The 19,942-nt window shown below is 52.2% G+C and overlaps 1 protein-coding gene across 2 annotated transcripts in view; it reads left to right on the top strand.

Moving 5' to 3' along the window:
• The window catches only part of SLC37A1 (solute carrier family 37 member 1), a 384,263-nt gene that overhangs the window by 212,891 nt on the left and 151,430 nt on the right, over window positions 1-19,942 (top strand). For both annotated transcript variants that reach the window (XM_069202970.1, XM_069202969.1), the window contains one exon: window positions 14,414-14,495. In XM_069202970.1, coding sequence (XP_069059071.1) covers window positions 14,414-14,495 — 82 coding nt within the window. The remainder of the gene's footprint in view (window positions 1-14,413; window positions 14,496-19,942) is intronic.

Below are 19,942 nucleotides of genomic sequence, written 5' to 3'. Positions count from 1 at the left end.
CTCATGGCCACACCTACTTTCTTTCAGTCAGTGTCACATTCCATCTGGGAATATTGTCTGACTCCTGTCTCAACCCATGACCTCGCCACGTCCTTACACCTGGGTCAGTCCAAAATAGACAGGTAACAAGTATCCCAGGCTCACCTGGGCTAGTTTATTAGCACCGGTGTGGAATGTGGAGAGCTGCTCAGCCAATCACAATGGTTACAATGCTTGTAGTAGCATCTATTTTGGTGTTTGCCTTCATTCTAAGCTCACCTGGAGTGCGAAGCAGGGACTTGGAGCGTGAACAGTGGGTGTGTGTGCTTGCCTTCAGTGATATATGTCGATGGGTGCCTATAATGTTCCGGGTTCAGGGGACACTTTTATCTTTAATGACTGTTCCCCAGGGGTGTGTGCCTATGTGCAATGTTGGCACTCTTCCAATCTCTTTGTATGGCCTCCCAGAAGATATCTGCAGAAGAGGACACAAGGTATAATGTAGTCCTACAACCATAATATTGGTCAAGACCAATATTATGGTTGTAGGACTACATTACTTCTCTCAACACATCCTTCACTGTTTTAAGCCATGTCTAGGGGAACCAAAATTAAACTACACCATTGGGTGGGTACCCTGCAGACAGTTTTAATTCACGTATTCTTTGAGCACTGTTCATCAAAAACCACCCGCTCTGCTGTAACGAGGCATCGTAGCACACCCTTGATGCGTTAGGCATCATGGGTGGGACCCCTATGATGAAGCATGCAACCAACCAGACTGATGGGTGAGAGGTCCTTTGAAGCACCATAAGGATGGTTGGTGAACATAGGGACAGGTCATTTAGTGAAATAATTTGAAAATGTGGTGATATACAGTTTCCGTCTTAGACAGACACCAAGGTGCCCTGCAGACAAGATGGCTGTCGCTTACAGCCTCCTCAGGGTACGCTGTGAGACCGTGAAGGGACAGACGTATACAACAGTGCTGAGATGAATTCACCTTACTGTGCACTTGAGATATCCGATCCACAGATTCAAACCGAGAACCGCCCAAAGTGGGGCTAAAATCAATTCATGACCCAAACATTTGGAGTTGGAATGTGGTGATTACCTCTAGCCGCTCCCAGGGTGAGCATCAAGAACTGGCTCAGGAGTCATTTCCTTTCTATTGAATGACAGACATAGCCCAGGGCGGGCTGGGAAATCCCAAGCTATCGTCACCATCATATTTCAAATGCCAAAGCACTGTCAGACCAGTTCTGTCAATGGTGGAAGGGCTTGGTCTGCAGATTGGATAGCACAAAGGAGCCTGGGTAATTGAGGGTTTGTAAAAAGGTGTTGATACAGAACATGCTGACAAGATACATAGTGGAGCTTCACTATACACATATTTACACCTTGATACAGGTACATCATAAGTTGTTGCATGGGATGGCACTTCAAGCTATGTTTACACCCAGTGCAGTGCACGTCCAGATATCCAGAGTTAATGACTTCCACTGGGGGAGACCTCAAAGGGGAAGAGATCGGAACCTGGACACTGGTTTTGGATCGTAGAATCTTGGTGAGGGTGCAGTGAGCCACAACGACACCCAAATAGCAGATTTACTATGGACCATTTGAGTGTACCACTTTGAGGGGGCCTTGTTTTCTGGTGAGAGCCAACTGATCTTTTGCTGGGTGCTTGCAGTAGGTGTGTGCCTGGACCAGCATCCCTGTATCCATAGCGACCGCTCCAAAGCTGCCCCAATTGAGAAAAGAGTTATACTCACCTCTTTAAAGAACACTACATCACAGTGTAGTAACAATCCAATCATTCACTACCTCTCCTATCACTTGTTGACTGTATGTTTGCCTTTGACCCTCTCACTGCCTTTTCAGCTAGGTTCACACTATGCCAATACCACAGACATACAGACAAACATACAAGGGTTAAAAGGAATGTTGTCGGGGGGACAAAGTCCGCTGATACAGTTATCCAATTTTCTAAGTGCTATTGAAATAATTAGTACTTTAGGAGTGCCGAATAAGCAGCATGGGTTGTTCTGCAGCAGTGGTTGTAGTAACAAATTCCAGACATATCCAAGCTTTGAAAAGTGCTCTTGAATTTCTGGCAGAGGGGGAGAAAGTCAAGATATCTGAGGTGAGGGGGGTGTGGTGAGTGGATAGAACTATGTAAAGGGATGGGTGCAGTTGTAGAGGAATTAATGCTGGAGCTGCCCAGTGATGAAGACCAGAGCTACGTGATTGAAGGCTGAGGACGCAGGCAGGAATAGAGAAGGACAGTTTGTCTTACTTAAGTAAAGAGGATAGTAGAAATAAAGCGAGGAGGTGATGTGCCCAGAGTAGAACCTTAAATAGAAAATATGAGTTGAACACAGGCCCGGCCTTGTAAGACCTTAGAGTTAGCCTGGGAGATTTGTGGTGAACCAATGTAGAGGACACCTCGGTGTCGCCGAGAAGGACCGGGATGGGAGATATGGGCTGGGTGAGCCTTTGTCGAGTGGAGCACAGTGTCATAGAGGAAGAGCGGTCTGGTACATATTGGGTAAACCAATGTAGCGTAGAGCCCAATGTCAACAAGAAAAATCAGACTGGGAGATTTCAGGTGAACCAATGTAGAACAGAGAGTGAGTGGTCTGCAAGATATTGGGTGAACCAACATAGAACAGAGCCCAGTGTCACAGGGTAAGAATGGTCTGGGAGATATGGGGCGAATTAAAGTAGAGCGGAGACCAATGCCACCAAGAACGAACGGTCTGGGAAATATCAGGTGAACTATTGTAGAGCAGAGCCCAGTGTCACTGTGAAAGAGCGGGCGGAGAGATAGCGGGCGAACCAATGTAGAGCAGAGCCCAGAGTCACTGAGATAGAACAGTCTGGGAGATATCGGGTGAAGCAATGTAGAGCAGAGCCCAGAGTCGCTGAGATAGAACAGTCTGGGAGATATCAGGTGAAGCAATGTAGAGCAGAGCCCAGAGTCGCCGAGATAGAACAGTCTGGGAGATATTGGGTGAAGCAATGTAGAGCAGAGCCCAGAGTAGCCGAGATAGAACAGTCTGGGAGATATCGGGTGAAGTAATGTAGAGCAGAGCCAGCAGTCAAGGAGCTATCCGGTGACCCAGTGTAGATCAGAGCCTGTGTCACTGAGACAGGGCAGTCTGGGAGAAATGCGGAGACCAAATGCAGAGCGGAACCTGGTGCCACTCAGAAGGAGTGGTCTGGGAGATATGGGGTAAACCAATGTAGAGCATAGCCCAGAGTCACTGAGATAGAACAGTCTGGGAGATATCGGTGAAGTAATGTAGAGCAGAGCCCAGAGTCACCGAGAAAGAACAGTCTGGGAGATGTCGGGTGAAGCAATGTAGAGCAGAGCCCAGAGTCGCCGATATAGAACAGTCTGAGAGATATCGGTTGAAGCAATGTAGAGCAGAGCCCAGAGTCACTGATATAGAACAGTCTGGGAGATATCGGGTGAAGCAATGTAGAGCAGAGCCCAGAGTCGCCGAGATAGAACAGTCTGGGAGATATTGGGTGAAGCAATGTAGAGCAGAGCCCAGAGTCGCTGAGATAGAACAGTCTGGGAGATATCGGGTGAAGCAATGTAGAGCAGAGCCCAGAGTCGCTGAGATAGAACAGTCTGGGAGACATCGGGTGAAGCAATGTAGAGCAGAGCCCAGAGTCACCGAGATAGAACAGTCTGGGAGATATCGGGTGAAGCAAGGTAGAGCAGAGCCCAGAGTCGCTGATATAGAACAGTCTGGGAGATATCGGGTGAAGCAATGTAGAGCAGAGCCCAGAGTAGCCGAGATAGAACAGTCTGGGAGATATCGGGTGAAGCAAGGTAGAGCAGAGCCCAGAGTCACTGAGATAGAACACTCTGGGAGATATCGGGTGAAGTAATGTAGAGCAGAGCCAGAAGTCTAGGAGCTATCAGGTGACCCAGTGTAGATCAGAGCCTGTGTCACTGAGACAGGGCAGTCTGGGAGAAATGCGGTGACCCAATGCAGAGCGGAGCCTGTGTCACTCAGAAGGAGATGTCTGGGAGATATGCGGTGACCCAATGCAGAGCGGAGCCTGTGTCACTCAGAAGGAGACGTCTGGGAGATATGCGGTGACCCAATGCAGAGCGGAGCCTGGCGTCACTCAGAAGGAGTGGTCTGGGAGATACGCGGTGACCCAATGCAGAGCGGAGCCTGGTGTCACTCAGAAGGAGTGGTCTGGGAGATATGCGGTGACCCAATGCAGAGCTGAGCCTGTGTCACTCAGAAGGAGTGGTCTGGGAGATACGCGGTGACCTAATGCAGAGCGGAGCCTGGTGTCACTCAGAAGGAGTGGTCTGGGAGATACGCGGTGACCCAATGCAGAGCGGAGCCTGGTGTCATACGCGGTGACCCAATGCAGAGCGGAGCCTGTGTCACTCAGAAGGAGTGGTCTGGGAGATACGCGGTGACCCAATGCAGAGCGGAGCCTGTGTCACTCAGAAGGAGTGGTCTGGGAGATACGCGGTGACCCAATGCAGAGCGGAGCCTGGTGTCACTCAGAAGGAGTGGTCTGGGAGATACGCGGTGACCCAATGCAGAGCGGAGCCTGGTGTCACTCAGAAGGAGTGGTCTGGGAGATACGCGGTGAACCAATGTAGAGTAGATCCTAGTGTCACTGAATGTGTTGAAAGCATCCCTCATGAACAAAAAGGACAGTATTTTTGCTTGGAGCAATGAGCAGAATATATAACAGATACCTAATTTCATAAGCCTTTACCAAGCTTCTTGAGGCTGTGAAACACTTGAAATGTTGGAGACTATACAAACATCAGAAATACTAAAACCGCTAACACAAAGAATTTTAGAACAGTTTCCAGTCCTACCAGATGGGAACATAAAAGTTGGCATACAACGCTGCTTCTCTTGTCTTTTAATTAACTTAGATTTTGTTTTTAATTCCATATTAAAACTGATTCTCAAGCTGTGCATTTTTATTTGTCATAATTGGTATAGAGTTTACTCCCTGCGAAGAAGGCAAACTCAAGGAAAAGTGCAGCGGAACAGGTCCCAGGCCCAGCTCTCTCCCTGCTGCTGCATCGCCCTTGCTCCTGTCTCCTTCTTGCTTTTCAGTGCCTTGAGATCCTCACGGGTGATTTGCAGCACTTTATAAGTCCTTGATTGATTGAATGATTGATATAAATCTACAGGCAGTGAACAGCACACAGCTAAAGGTGCAGTGGCCTGTGAAGGAGGGAGGAGTACTGCAAGGGCTTACAGTGGGGCATTCAGGGGACAGCTACCAAAAAAGTTGTACAGCTGTCCCATTGGCTACCCACCTAGTGGACCCATGTGCATCCATGGGAACACAGCGCGCACCGCTGTCCGCTAACCCCGTCTCTTACACTTGTGGGAAGGGCACTGGTCTCTGAAGAGTGGAGCGGGGAATGAGCAGTACAAGGACATGAAATGGGACATAGAGGGCACAGCCCCTCTGCTCTCATTGACAACCCACAAAGTAGCCCAACTCACAGACATGGGAACTGGACACAACCCTTCCTGCAAACTCTCTCTTGCAACTTGGAGGAAGGGCAAGCGAAGGGTCCCAGTCAAAGACTGCACAGGTTTATGTGGAAAGGACAGTAGGCTGCTTCCCAGTCTGGGAAAAAAGCATTAGGCTGTTATTTGCTTTATATGGATATCTCGGTTCAAGAATAAATTGGATCCATGCTAACCCTCCTGGTCCACTTTGTATTTGATGGCTTGGAAAAGGACATTAAGGTGTAAACATATGGACTACTGACCTTTTAGCTAATTCACGAGTGCCTTGACATCTGTTGCCTACAGGTAAAAAGGGCCTGAACCCAAGGGCTAGTCTTCAGCTGCCTTTTCTCAGGGCCTGGGCAAGGGACCATTAGTTACCTAAGTTAAACAGAGCATCATTTTTTCTAAACCCCCATCTACAGCAGATTTCAAGACTCTCTTAGGGAATAACATCATACTTAGGGGGTGATTCCAAGATTGGCTGGCAGCGGGCGCCGCCAGCCAAACGGGAACTTCCAAAATACCGCTGCGCGGTCATAAGACAGCCGCGGTTATTCTGAGTTTCCCGCTGGGCGGGCGGGCGACCGCCAGAAGGCCACCCGCCCGCCCAGCGGGAAACCCCTTCCCACGAGGATGCCGGCTCCGAATGGAGCCGGCGGAGTGGGAAGGGTGCGACGGGTGCTGTTGCACCCGTCGCGATTTTCAGTGTCTGCTATGCAGACACTGAAAATCTTAGTGGGGCCCTGTTAGGGGGCCCCTGCAGTGCCCATGCCATTGGCATGGGCACTGCAGGGGCCCCCAGGGGCCCCACGACACCCGTTACCGCCAGCCAGGTTCTGGCGGTCAAAACAGCCAGAACCAGGCTGGCGGTAAGGGGGTCGGAATCCCCATGGCGGCGCTGCCTGCAGCGCCGCCATGGAGGATTCCCCAGGGCAGCGGGAAACCGGCGGGACACCGCCGGTTTCCCGTTTCTGACCGCGGCTGTACCGCCGCGGTCAGAATGCCCATTGGAGCACCGCCAGCCTGTTGGCGGTGCTTCCGTCATTTTAGCCCTGGCGGTCGTCGACCGCCAGGGTTAGAATGACCCCCATTATGTACAAAATCTGCCAGGGAACCTGTGATCCCATTGTCCATTGCATGAAAACATACTGTCTCTCTAAGGGAGGGTGAAATCAAGAGCCCGGTGGTGGGGGGTTACCAACTAGGGACTTTTATATTTACAAACAAGCCATCTAACACTACACACCTTCACTGGACCCTCTGGATAAATTCAGGCAAACACACCTAATGCAGCCTGCGAGACAGTCGCTCACCATTGCAACTTCTGTCTCGCCACCAGTCATAGGACAATTTTTCAAAGAACGTTGAGTCCAAATTGGTCCTCCGATGTCCTTAATTGAACCAGTAACAGTACTTCAGATGCCCCTTGACCCAGTAATGTATCAGTCAGAACACATTATGGAACCTTTGGGCCTGGCTTCTTCTCCTTGTTGCGTCCACGGATAGCAAGGTTACCATTTGCTGGTCCATCAGACTCCAAGACTGTTGAGGAGACCACTGGAGGTTTGGAAGGGATTTCAATAAGGCACAGCTCTGTCGGTGCCGAAGGGAAGAGACAGTGGTTAGTTTGTGACTCAGTGAAGGTAGAATGCTGGACCACACTCTCTGAATGAGTCCTTTCCTGTAGGTGGTGAAGTGTGGGACTGTCAGTGAAGTTCTGAGAGAAGAACAGTGGCCAAAATGATGAACCATAGAAGCAAGAGTGGCAGGTGTGAGGAGTACAAGCAAAATAATCCTTCTGTCTGGGTTCAGCAAGCGCACACGGTTCTCAGAAGCTACTGTTGTACAATGTTCTTCAAAAGTCTTAGCAACACTGCCTTGTTCCCGGTGATGATAATTATCAGGAAAGCTGGAGCATGGTAGGTGGGTGGCAATGGACATGTCATAGTCAGCTTAAGATCACATGAATGTTGCTTCCAGGGTCTTTGGTGCCAGAGTCCCCTGCACTTAAGTGAATGTGCTCTTCAGTCAGTCAGTCTCAATCGAGCCATAAAAGTTACATCAGAAAAAATAAATAAATAAAATACAGTACAGTACACAACAAAGATGAACACTGTACAGAATTAAAAACAATACATTTCCATTACAATTGAGCAACAGTTAACACTTAGGCGCTCATTGCGACTTCGGCAGTCTTTCTAAAAAACTGCCGAAGCTGCGTGCGCCACTATGCCGCCATTTGTGGCTCCCTATTATGACTTTTCCGCTGGCCCAGCAGAAAAGTCACATCAACATTACAGATGGCTCATAATAGAGCCAGCAGCAATATTATGGAAAGCCAAGTTTAATGAAGCTAAGCTTAATAAACTTAAGCCACGGTCAGTCCAAGTTGTGGTCCAGGGTAGGCGGTCAGTCCATGCGGTTCTACGGAAGTGGGACTCGGGAGCCTGAGTAACAGAGGCTGCGATTTGATATAATCTTCCAAGTAGCCCAGCCCTACGTCTTCATGGCAGAAGGATGCAGGAGTGGACTGAGGCACAGCTAGCAGCCTTCTCAACAGTTATGCTCAATAATTGGAATAGAATTGCTGTTGGCGTAACCCCTAACACCAGCGCCAAAAGAGGAAATCGACAAACACTTGCTTTTAAAAACAACCATTGCCCTAATCTTTTGGCAAACCTAAAAACAGCATCAATTGACCTCTGACACTGCTGAGCCCTTATGCTAAAAAACTTCCAAATAAACCCAACGTCAACAGACACTCCTAGATACGTAAAGTGTTTTTTTAATATAATTTCAGAATCTCTGAGTAGGAATTTTCTAGTTTTGTCCAATTTGCGGTCACATTTCCTTATATTGGATTTTGTGCGATTTGTCTTAAATCCCAGATTACCCGTAAAATTATAAGAAGCCTCAAGTAAGGACTGGAGGCCATTTGCAGTTCCTGCTATTACAACTGCATCATCTGCATGGAGTAATACAGGGACTTGGTGTGAGTAAATCTTCGGAATTTTCCATGTACTACTCACAAATCCCTTGAGCCATTTAATATAGACTTGCCTTACCCCACCTGTGGAGGGGAGCTCATCAGGTAAATCCCCGCCTTTGCTGTAGTGAACCTTGGCTGTGGTAGGGGTGTGAAGCTTGCAAAGCAGAGCGATTACTGCAGCATCAATACCTAATTGTGCCATAGTTGACCTCAGCTTGGACATGTTAAGTGCATACAAGCTAGATGGACACAGTTTTTTTTTTGCTTTAGTGTATTTTTGGATAATCAGGGATAGACTCAGGGACTGTTCAGTCGTTCCTAAACCGGGCCGAAAACCCAAATGGAACGCCCGAGAGCCCTCTGGTCTCTGCTGCCCACTTCTCCAATTCTGCCAAGATGACCCTGCCCAGGATTCTTACCGTAGGATCTAGCAGGGGATTGGGCGCTAGCAGTGGGGTTGCCTCTTGTTCCCCTTTCTAAAGACAGGGACCATAGTGGCCTCCTGCCATGTTTTTACCAAGGGACCAACAATTGCACATCTAATAACATTTGTAATAAGTGGTGCCTAAAATTGTGGAAAAGATTTATAAAGGTCAGGGGGGATTCTGTCTGGTCCAGGGGGCTTGTTTAGGTTTTTTTCCCCCGATGGCTAGAATGACATCTGACACCTCGTTTGACCTGCTAAGGGCTAAGGCAGCATCCGGGTCACAAGTGATTATAGGATCTGGAACCGGATTATTCATCTGGTCATCTGGGCAAAAGATTGTTGACAAATGATCCACCCCGTCTTTAGCCGGCAGCATTATTTACTTTAGGCAGTTCATCTCCCAACAGGTCTGGCGCGTTGACCGCCTGCCAAAGCAATCTGGAATCTTTCATGGTGCTAGCTGCCCAAGATCTTCCAGGCCCTGTCCCTTAGTTCGGCCTCCCTGGTGGCAATTGATTCTTTGTACATTTCCTGGCCGAAGCTATCCCTACCTGGTCACCTGGGCGTTTACTGAGTACAGTTTCTAGGGACTGATGGGCTTCAGAGCCGGGGCTGTTGAGCCACCCAGGGCTGTTATTTATTTTTGAGGCACTTCTAGGTAATCTTGCTGCCATATGTTTATTTAGGGAAGAATGAGCCTGTATGGCTTCTGCTGGATCAGCGCCATCCTCCGAGGCTATGGCAGTATGTGGTTGATTATTTACTACAAGGTCTTCAAAGAAACCATCCTTTTATCTTCTCCCATTTTATATTTATGACCTTATTCTTGCTGTAATCTACCCTGTGTTGAATGTGCTCTTCATTTCAAAAGCCCAGGAGTAAGAGAGAGGCCGTCAGTGAGGATGAGCTGTTACTGCAACACCTTCACCCACCGTCACTGAAGACTCCCCCAAGCCCACCCAGTCCTCTTCGGTTCATCCCAGATACAGCGCCTCACCCTTCCCAGAGGCTTTTCTGCTGCACCCCCTCACTCTTCTGCTTTGCTGTTCCATCATTCAATTCCTACTTTCAGACCATCTGGTTAAAGGGTGGAAGAGCAGGGCATCTTCTAACTGGACTGAAATAACTATATTTCCTCTCAGTGGCTGATTTACTTACTGCTTCATGCTGTGCAGTCACTGCTTCATGCTGTGCAGGATCACTGCTTCATGCTGTGCAGTCACTGCTTCATGCTGTACAGACTCCCTGCTTCATGCTGTACGTCACTGCTTCATACTGTGCAGTCACTGCTTCATGCTGTGCAGTCACTGCTTCATGCTGTGCAGTCACTGCTCATGCTGTGCAGTCACTGCTTCATGCTGTGCAGTCACTGCTCATCCTGTTGAGAGTCACTGCTTCATGCTGTACAGTCACTGCTTCATGCTATACAGAATCACTGCTTCATGCTGTGCAGTCACTGCTTCATGCTGTACAGAGTCACTGCTTCATGGTGTACAGAGTCACTGCTTCATGCTGTGCAGTTACTGCTTCATGCTGCACTAAGTCACTGTTTCATGCTGAAAAGTCACTGGTTCATGCTTTACAGAATCACTGTTTCATGCTGTACAGACTCCCTGCTTCATGCTGTAGAGAGCCATGACTGCACCAATAATAGCATGACATCGGAAATACCTGAGAACAGAGGGACCTTGCCTTTTATGGCCCAGGCTTTGGTAAGTTCCTCTTTGGAACTTATGAGCCATGCTTTGCTGCAAGCACCTCATCTCTCCCCACACAACCACAACATCCGTGGGATGAGTTACTCCCTGCACCACAGTGTGAGTTACTCTCTGCACTAGTCGGTCTGTCTGCAGCCTCTCTTCTTTCAAGGCCAACAAGTAAAAATGCAAACAAGACTGAGACCTGTAATAGAACATAGCACTGCACCCACTCCTTATGCATAATGACACCCCAGTAAAATGTGCTGCGTGGGCCCTGATGTATGGCCATCTCACAGACACGCCAAGGCCCTGGGCTGAGCGGGGGCCTCTGATGACACACTGCCATCTGCACTGCAGGACATTGTAACTCCACAGTTGTAGACGCCCATTAAAAACTCATCTACAACCTTTTTTATAATGAGAGCGACTTCTGATGATAATGTAAAATTCCTCCCAATGACTAATGAAATGATGGGCACAGCAGCAAGTGCCCTCTGGCACAAAGGAAATACTAACAGCTATAAATCCCCTCAACTATCTTTCTAAGAGCAACTTTAAATATGTTTTGGAAAGTTAACCGTTTTATTTTTGAAATATCAACATAAGAGTTGCTCAAAATGCATGTTTTCAATCCACTATGCGCTTTACATATTGAGTTAAGGGCACTAAAAAAATGTTTTTCCTCTTCTGAAAACACTACAAATGCCAGCTTTCCATAGTCAAATGCATCACATTGACACATTGTGCTCCACCTGCCCATGTATTACCACGAAATGCCAAGGATGCCAACCATATGCCAATTATTTTTACATTATACCAAGGATGCCCCTCGTTGTATTAGAGCCACAATTTTGCCATGACTCCCCACTGCACTGCTAAGAAACACCACACCATATCAGTCATGAACATTATTATTCTAACGATGGCCACGATTATGTGATTAGTAGGCCACAATTAGGCCACGCACGCTGACACTGTGATGAGGATTGCTGGGCGGCCATTGTGCTATGATTAGTCCAAGAATGCAAATTATTTGTCAAGATTTACCATTATTATGGCAGTGCCAGCCAATCAGCAATAGTCATAATTGTGTCAGAGATGAACCCTTTATGTCAGGACGTACATTGGCGGTTCCCTTACACCCCGAATTGCTTCTAGGGTAAGACAGTGTCTTTCAAGTAGGAGCACAACTCCAGCCACATACACAAGACATAGATAACAGCACACACATGTGCATATGCAGAGAGAAACATTTCAGAAGAAAGCACATGCATACATGTGCACCCTATACCCATTGTGGGAAACAAACCAGGCCATTACCTGTCTTCACTCCCAGCTCCGCCTCTGCCCCCCTTGGCTACAGGCCTGACACTGTACGGTTATCAGATACCTTGACTCTGTCTTCAGAAGCCCCACGCTTTAGTGACCCCCTCTGCCTGTTCATGCTGCTTCTCTTCTGGCCCAGTTTTCACAGGTACTGTATGATGGATAGAGTGCAGCCTGATCAGACTCGCGGTGACTTCGCTAAGGTGAGAGTGGGGACGAATGGTCGTGTTACAGGTGCAGCATCTGTTCACAGTGTGTGTGTGTGTGTGTGTGTGAGAGCGTGTGGCCCTGTCGTTGGTCTGATGGACCCTCCAAAGACACAGAGCTGTGTAGTGCTGCCATCTTCAAAATTACAATCTGTGCCGCACCACCCAGTGTCAGCGCTGCCAATTACAGTATCAACGCAACTCCTGACCATCAGACTCCTCCAAGCACGACAATTCAGACTATTCCAGGCCCTTACACCTATACGAATGGCTTTGGCAGCAGGTGTTAATAATTTTAATGTATATTGAATTAACAAACAACTGTTGTTGTGCTTCTCACTAAATTGGACAAACAGCGCCACTGGGTGGCGGACTGTCGTAAGTGCCAGTGTTCACAACTAGGTGCTGGTGCCCAGCACCAGAAACCACCATCTCAAAATAAGTCCTGAGCTACCCGTAGGAGACCCCTGGCCTGGAGTGACAGTGACATGCTCTTTCACTGTCCTGCAGCCCAAACACCCAGGAGCCCCTTTGTGCCCATATTTGCTGCTGATGTTAACAGCGCTGTTCTTCTGAGGTTGGCCATGTGATTGTGTGACCTGGGATGTATTTTCTTTTAATGACTCCTGCCTGCACAGGAGATTCCTGTTCCTTGGTGTGGTTCGTATGAAGTCATCGCTTTGAGTTCACAGAGCCTGACAGCACATTTTCCTAATTCCAGAGGCTGCTGCTGGTTTGGCAGCTCCTGTAGGTACAATCACCCTATCATGAGCCTGGTTTCAACCGAGGTCAGACCCAGCATGAATAACATGGGGATCGATGGAATGACAGAGTGAAGAAAGGAATCGGGGCACAGGGAAGCGTATGCTGCAGGACGTCCATTCTGTCCATTCCCTTGGCCCATCTAACCTGTCCATTTGCAACAGATAAAGACTCTGCCCATCATGGGCAGAGTCATTATGTGCTGCCTCTAGTCTGCCCAATACCTTACAGTCCCATCCAGTCTGCCCATTACCTTCAGTTAAGGGCTGTCAGTCTCATCCAGTCTGTCTGGTCCATGAATGCAACGATCCTCACATTCCCTTTATTGGGTTTTCACTTTCGACTATACTGTGCCACTGGTTCTGTCTGTGAAGGGCCCGGGCAGATGTTGGAAGTGATCCGAGTGGAGGGCACATGTGGTCTTACCTTGACCCATGTTGGGAGGTTATCTACTGGGTTTCTCCTCCAAGAGTTTCTAGGACCCGTATGTGGATGCCTGGTTTATCCACCATGAACTGACTCCTGCATGCATCATGGGTTGAACTGATGGTGTGTGTCCTGAGTACGGTGTACAGGTTGAATGGTGCCCCATTGAGGACAGGGTGAATATTGTATGGGTTGGTGGTTCCACTTCCTGTTATCTGGTTCTTCTCTTTGGACATACTGAGTATTGATGTCCCGGGGGCTCAGGCTCTTCGCCCCAATCTGTGATGGGCGCAGTGGAATGAGACCTGGTTGTCTCACCTCCCTTTATCCACCTCTCTCTCGTCTCCACAGACCAGAGGGAGGCTGAAGAACGTGTCATGGCACTATGCATGTACCAACTGCCATATTCCCCTGTTGGCATGGGTCTGTAGCCCCAGTGCCCACAGGAGGAAGTGTGCCATGCTGGCTAGTGGGTCTCTCGGTGTGGCCTCAGCTTTGCGCTCTGAGTGTGGCTTTGGGTAGGGAGGGGGAGCTAATGCACAGCTAGCAAAAGGAGTGGCATTGTTCAGTGTAGGTGGGCGTGGGGGGGTCTGTGCACAGGGTGGCAGGCGTGGGTGGCAGGAGGCGGGTTGCATTTTAATTTTGGCAAAGAGGGGAAGACGTATGCAAATGATGGGTTACATGGGGAGGCCATGTTATATATGGCTCCCTCGTTACCCCTCTGCCCACGTGTTTCTGTTCACAACAGGAGCAGATTATTTGGGGAAGCCCCTGGCAGCACAAGCCTGCAGCTAGGTAAGAAATGAATTAGTGAGTGTTTTTCTCCTTGGGGTTCTGAGTGACATCATAGACAGCTCGAGCTTCACTCCCATTGCCTGCTCCATCTATGATTCAGGATGCATTAAAAGATTTTCAATAACCCCAGATGCGTGTGTGTGTGTGTGTGTGCTCACGCACTGAATTCCGGGTGAAGTGAAGAGGGATTATCTTGTCTCTCGTGGCCTGCCTCGCCTGCTGTGTGCACCGCTTCTGTTTCCTGTGACATTAAAGCTGTGTTTTGTCTCCTGCAGGTACAGAGCCTTCACCCTGCTCCTTACCTTCCTGCTGTACACCAGCTTCCACCTGTCCCGCAAGCCCATCAGCATTGTAAAGGTAAGGGGGTGGACCCTGGCACAAGGTGTCTCATACATCTCTTCAGAGCACTGACAGCGCAGGGCTCGCTCCAGGACACTGACAGAGCAGGGGTCTCACCAGGACACTGACAGCGCAGGAGTCTCCCCAGGCCACTGACAGCATCAGCCTCGCTCAAGAACACTGACAGTGCAGGGCTCGCTCCAGGACACTGACAGCGCAGGGCTCCCCCCAGGCCACTGACAGCATCAGCCTTGCTCAAGAACACTGACATCGCAGGCCTTACTCCAGAACACTGACAGCATCAGCCTCGCTCAAGAACACTGACAGCGCAGGGCTTGCCCCAAAACACTGACAGCATCAGCCTTGCTCCAGAACACCGACATCGCAGGGCTCGCTCCAGAACACTGACAGCAGAGGGATCGCTCCAGAACACTGACAGCGCAGGGCTCGCTCCAGAACACTGACAGCACAGGGCTCGCTCCAGAACACGGACAGTATCAGCCTTGCTCCAGAACACTGACAGCATCAGCCTCGCTCCAGAACACTGACAGCCCAGGCCTCTCTCCAGAACACTGACAGCGCAGGGCTCGCTCCAGAACACTGACAGTATCAGCCTCACTCCAGAACACTGACAGCGCAGGGCTTGCTCCAGAACACTGACAGTGCAGAGCTAGCTCCAGAACACTGACAGTGCAGTTCTCACTCCAGAACACTGACAGCGCAGGGCTCGCTCCACAACACTGACAGCGCAGGGCTCGCTCCAGAATACTGACAGCACAAGCCTCGCTCCACAGCACTGACAGCGCAGGTGTCGCTCCAGAACAATGACAGTATCAGCCTCTCTCCAGAACACTGACAGCGCAGGGCTCGCTCTGGAACACTGACAGCATCAGCCTCGCTCCAGAGCACTGACAGCGCAGGCCTCGCTCCAGAGCACTGACAGCGCAGGCGTCGCTCCAGAACAATGACAGCGCAGGGCTCACTCCAGAACACTGACAGTATCAGCCTCGCTCCAGAACACTGACAGCGCAGGGCTCGCTCCACAACACTGACAGCATTAGCCTCGCTCCAGAACACTAACAGCTAAGAGCTTGCCCCAAAACACTGACAGCATCAGCCTTGCTCCAGAACACTGACAGTGCAGGGCTCGCTCCAGAACACTGACAGGGCAGGCCTCGCTCTAGAACATTGACAGTATCAGCCTCGCTCCAGAACACTGACAGCGCAGGCCTCGCTCCAGAGCACTGACAGGGCAGGCCCCAGAACACTGACAGCGCAGGGCTCACTCCAGAACATTGACAGTATCAGCCTCGCTCCAGAACAATGACAGCATCAGCCTCGCTCCAGAACACTGACAGCGCAGGGCTTGCTCCAGATCACTGACAGCATCAGCCTCGCTCCAGAACACTGACAGCGCAGGCCTCGCTCCAGAACACTGACAGCGCATGGCTCGCTCCAGAACACTGACAGTATTAGCCTCGCTCCAGAACACTGACAGTGCAGGGCTCGCTCCAAAACACTGACAGCATCAGCCGCGCTCCAGAGCACTGACAGCGCAGAGCTTGCTCCAGAACACTGACAGCATCAGCCTCGCTCCAGAAAACTGACAGCGCAGGCCTCGCTCCAGAAAACTGACAGCGCAGGCCTCGCTCCAGAAAACTGGCAGCGCAGGGCTCCCTCCAGGCCACTGACAGCGCAGGGCTCCCTCCAGGCCACTGACAGCACTGGGGTCCCTCCAGGACACTGACAGCACAGGGGTCTCCCCAGGACACTGACAGCACATGGCTCCCTCCAGGCCACTGACAGCATCAGCCTCGCTCCAGAACACTGACAGCGCAGGGCTCGCTCCAGAACACTGACAACATCAGCCTCGCTCCAGAGAACTGACAGCGCAGGCCTTGCTCCAGAACACGGACAGCGCAGGCCTCACTCCATAGCACTGACCACGCAGGCCTCACTCCAGAACACTGACAGCATCAGCCTCGCTCCAGAACACTGACAGCGCAGGGGTCTCCCCAGGACACTGACAGCACACAGCTCCCTCCTGGCCACTGACAGCATCAGCCTCGCTCCAGATCACTGACAGCGCAGGACTCGCTCCAAAACACTGACAGCATCAGCCTCGCTCCAGAGCACTGACAGCGCAGGCCTCACTCCAGAGCACTGACAGCGCAGGCCTCGCTCCAGAGCACTGACAGCGCAGGGCTCACTCCAGAACATTGACAGTATCAGCCTCGCTCCAGAACAATGACAGCATCAGCCTCGCTCCAGAACACTGACAGCGCAGGGCTTGCCCCAAGAAACTGACAGCATCAGCCTTGCTCCAGGACACTGACAGCGCAGGGCTTGCTCCAGATCACTGACAGCATCAGCCTCGCTCCAGAACACTGACAGCGCAGGCCTCGCTCCAGAACACTGACAGCGCACGGCTCGCTCCAGAACACTGACAGTATTAGCCTTGCTCCAGAACACTGACAGTGCAGGGCTCGCTCCAAAACACTGACAGCATCAGCCGCGCTCCAGAGCACTGACAGCGCAGAGCTTGCTCCAGAACACTGACAGCATCAGCCTCGCTCCAGAAAACTGACAGCGCAGGCCTCGTTCCAGAAAACTGACAGCGCAGGCCTCGCTCCAGAAAACTGGCAGCGCAGGGCTCCCTCCAGGCCACTGACAGCGCAGGGCTCCCACCAGGCCACTGACAGCGCAGGGCTCCCACCAGGCCACTGACAGCACTGGGGTCCCTCCAGGACACTGACAGCACAGGGGTCTCCCCAGGACACTGACAGCACATGGCTCCCTCCAGGCCACTGACAGCATCAGCCTCGCTCCAGAACACTGACATCGCAGGGCTCGCTCCAGAACACTAACAACATCAGCCTCGCTCCAGAGCACTGACAGCGCAGGCCTCGCTCCAGAACACGGACAGCGCAGGCCTCACTCCAGAGCACTGACCACGCAGGCCTCACTCCAGAACACTGACAGCATCAGCCTCGCTCCAGAACACTGACAGCGCAGGGGTCTCCCCAGGACACTGACAGCACACAGCTCCCTCCAGGCCACTGACAGCATCAGCCTCGCTCCAGATCACTGACAGCGCAGGACTCGCTCCAGAACACTGACAGCATCAGCCTCGCTCCAGAGCACTGACAGCATCAGCCTCGCTCCAGAGCACTGACAGCGCAGGCCTCACTCCAGAGCACTGACAGCGCAGGCCTCGCTCCAGAGCACTGACAGCGCAGGGCTCACTCCAGAACATTGACAGTATCAGCCTCGCTCCAGAACAATGACAGCATCAGCCTCGCTCCAGAACACTGACAGCGCAGGGCTTGCCCCAAGAAACTGACAGCATCAGCCTCGCTCCAGAACACTGACAGCGCAGGGCTTGCTCCAGATCACTGACAGCATCAGCCTCGCTCCAGAACACTGACAGCGCAGGCCTCGCTCCAGAACACTGACAGCGCACGGCTCGCTCCAGAACACTGACAGCATCAGCCGCGCTCCAGAGCACTGACAGCGCAGAGCTTGCTCCAGAACACTGACAGCATCAGCCTCGCTCCAGAAAACTGACAGCGCAGGCCTCGCTCCAGAAAACTGACAGCGCAGGGCTCTCCCCAGGCCACTGACAGCGCAGGGCTCCCTCCAGGCCACTGACAGCGCAGGGCTCTCCCCAGGCCACTGACAGCACTGGGGTCCCTCCAGGACACTGACAGCGCAGGGGTCTCCCCAGGACACTGACAGCACAGGGGTCCCCCCAGGCCACTGACAGCTCAGGGTTCTCCCCAGGCCACTGACAGCTCAGGGGACTCCCCAAGACACTGACAGCGCAGGGCTCTCCCCAGGCCACTACCAGCGCAGGGCTCTCCCCAGGCCACTACCAGCGCAGGGCTCTCCCCAGGCCACTGACAGCGCAGGGCTCTCCCCAGGCCACTGACAGCGCAGGGCTCTCCCCAGGCCACTGACAGCGCAGGGCTCTCCCCAGAGCACTGACCGCGCAGGCCTCGCTCCAGAACACTGACAGCGCAGGGCTCGCTCCAGAATACTGACAGCATCAGCCTCGCTCCAGAGCACTGACAGCGCAGGCCTCGCTCCAGAGCACTGACAACACAGGCCTCGCTCCAGAGCACTGACAGCGCAGGCCTCACTCCAGAACACTGACAGCATCAGCCTCGCTCCAGAGCACTGACAGCGCAGGCCTCGCTCCAGAGCACTGACAGGGCAGGGCTCCCTCCAGAACACTGACAGCTCAGGGGTCTCCCCAGGACACTGACAGCACAGGGCTCCCTCCAGGCCACTGACAGCTCAGGGGTCTCCCCAGGACACTGACAGCACAGGGCTCCCTCCAGGCCACTGACAGCGCAGGGGTCTCACCAGGCCACTGACAGCACAGGGCTCCCTCCAGGCTACTGACAGTGCAGGGGTCTCCCCAGGACACTGACAGCACAGGGCTCCCTCCAAGACACTGACAATGCAGGGGTCTTCCCAGGACACTGACAGCACACGGCTCCCTCCAGGCCACTGACAGCATCAGCCCCGCTCTAGAACACTGACAGCGCAGGGCTCGCTCCAGAACACTGACAGCATCAGCCTCGCTCCAGAGCACTGACAGCGCAGGCCTCGCTCCAGAGCACTGACAGCGCAGGCCTCGCTCCAGGGCACTGACAGCGCAGGCCTCGCTCCAGAGCACTGACCGCGCAGGCCTCGCTCCAGAACACTGACAGCGCAGGAATCGCTCCAGAACACTGACAGCATCAGCCTTGCCCCAGAACACAGACAGCATCAGCCTCGCTCCAGAACACAGACAGCGCAGGCCTCGCTCCAGAGCACTGACAGGGCAGGCCTCGCTCTACAACATTGACAGTATCAGCCTCGCTCCAGAACACTGACAGCTCAGGGGTCTCCCCAGGACACTGACAGCATCAGCCTCGCTCCAGAGCACTGACAACACAGGCCTCGCTCCAGAGCACTGACAGTGCAGGCCTCGCTCCAGAACACTGACAGCATCAGCCTCGCTCCAGAGCACTGACAGCGCAGGCCTCGCTCCAGAGCACTGACAGGGCAGGGCTACCTCCAGAACACTGACAGCTCAGGGGTCTCCCCAGGACACTGACAGCACAGGGCTCCCTCCAGGCCACTGACAGCTCAGGGGTCTCCCCAGGACACTGACAGCACAGGGCTCCCTCCAGGCCACTGACAGTGCAGGGGTCTCACCAGGCCACTGACAGCACAGGGCTCCCTCCAGGCTACTGACAGTGTAGGGGTCTCCCCAGGACACTGACAGCACAGGGCTCCCTCCAGGCCACTGACAGCCCAGGGGTCTCCCCAGGACACTGACAGCACACAGCTCCCTCCAGGCCACTGACAGCATCAGCCTCGCTCCAGAACACTGACAGCACAGGGCTCGCTCCAGAACACTGACAGCACAGGGCTCGCTCCAGAACACTGACAGCATCAGCCTCGCTCCAGAG

This window comes from Pleurodeles waltl, chromosome 8 (genome assembly GCF_031143425.1).
Source record: "Pleurodeles waltl isolate 20211129_DDA chromosome 8, aPleWal1.hap1.20221129, whole genome shotgun sequence".
Classification (NCBI taxonomy): domain Eukaryota; kingdom Metazoa; phylum Chordata; class Amphibia; order Caudata; family Salamandridae; genus Pleurodeles; species Pleurodeles waltl.
Note: the sequence above shows the minus strand (reverse complement) of the source record. Positions and strands in the feature narration are given on the sequence as shown.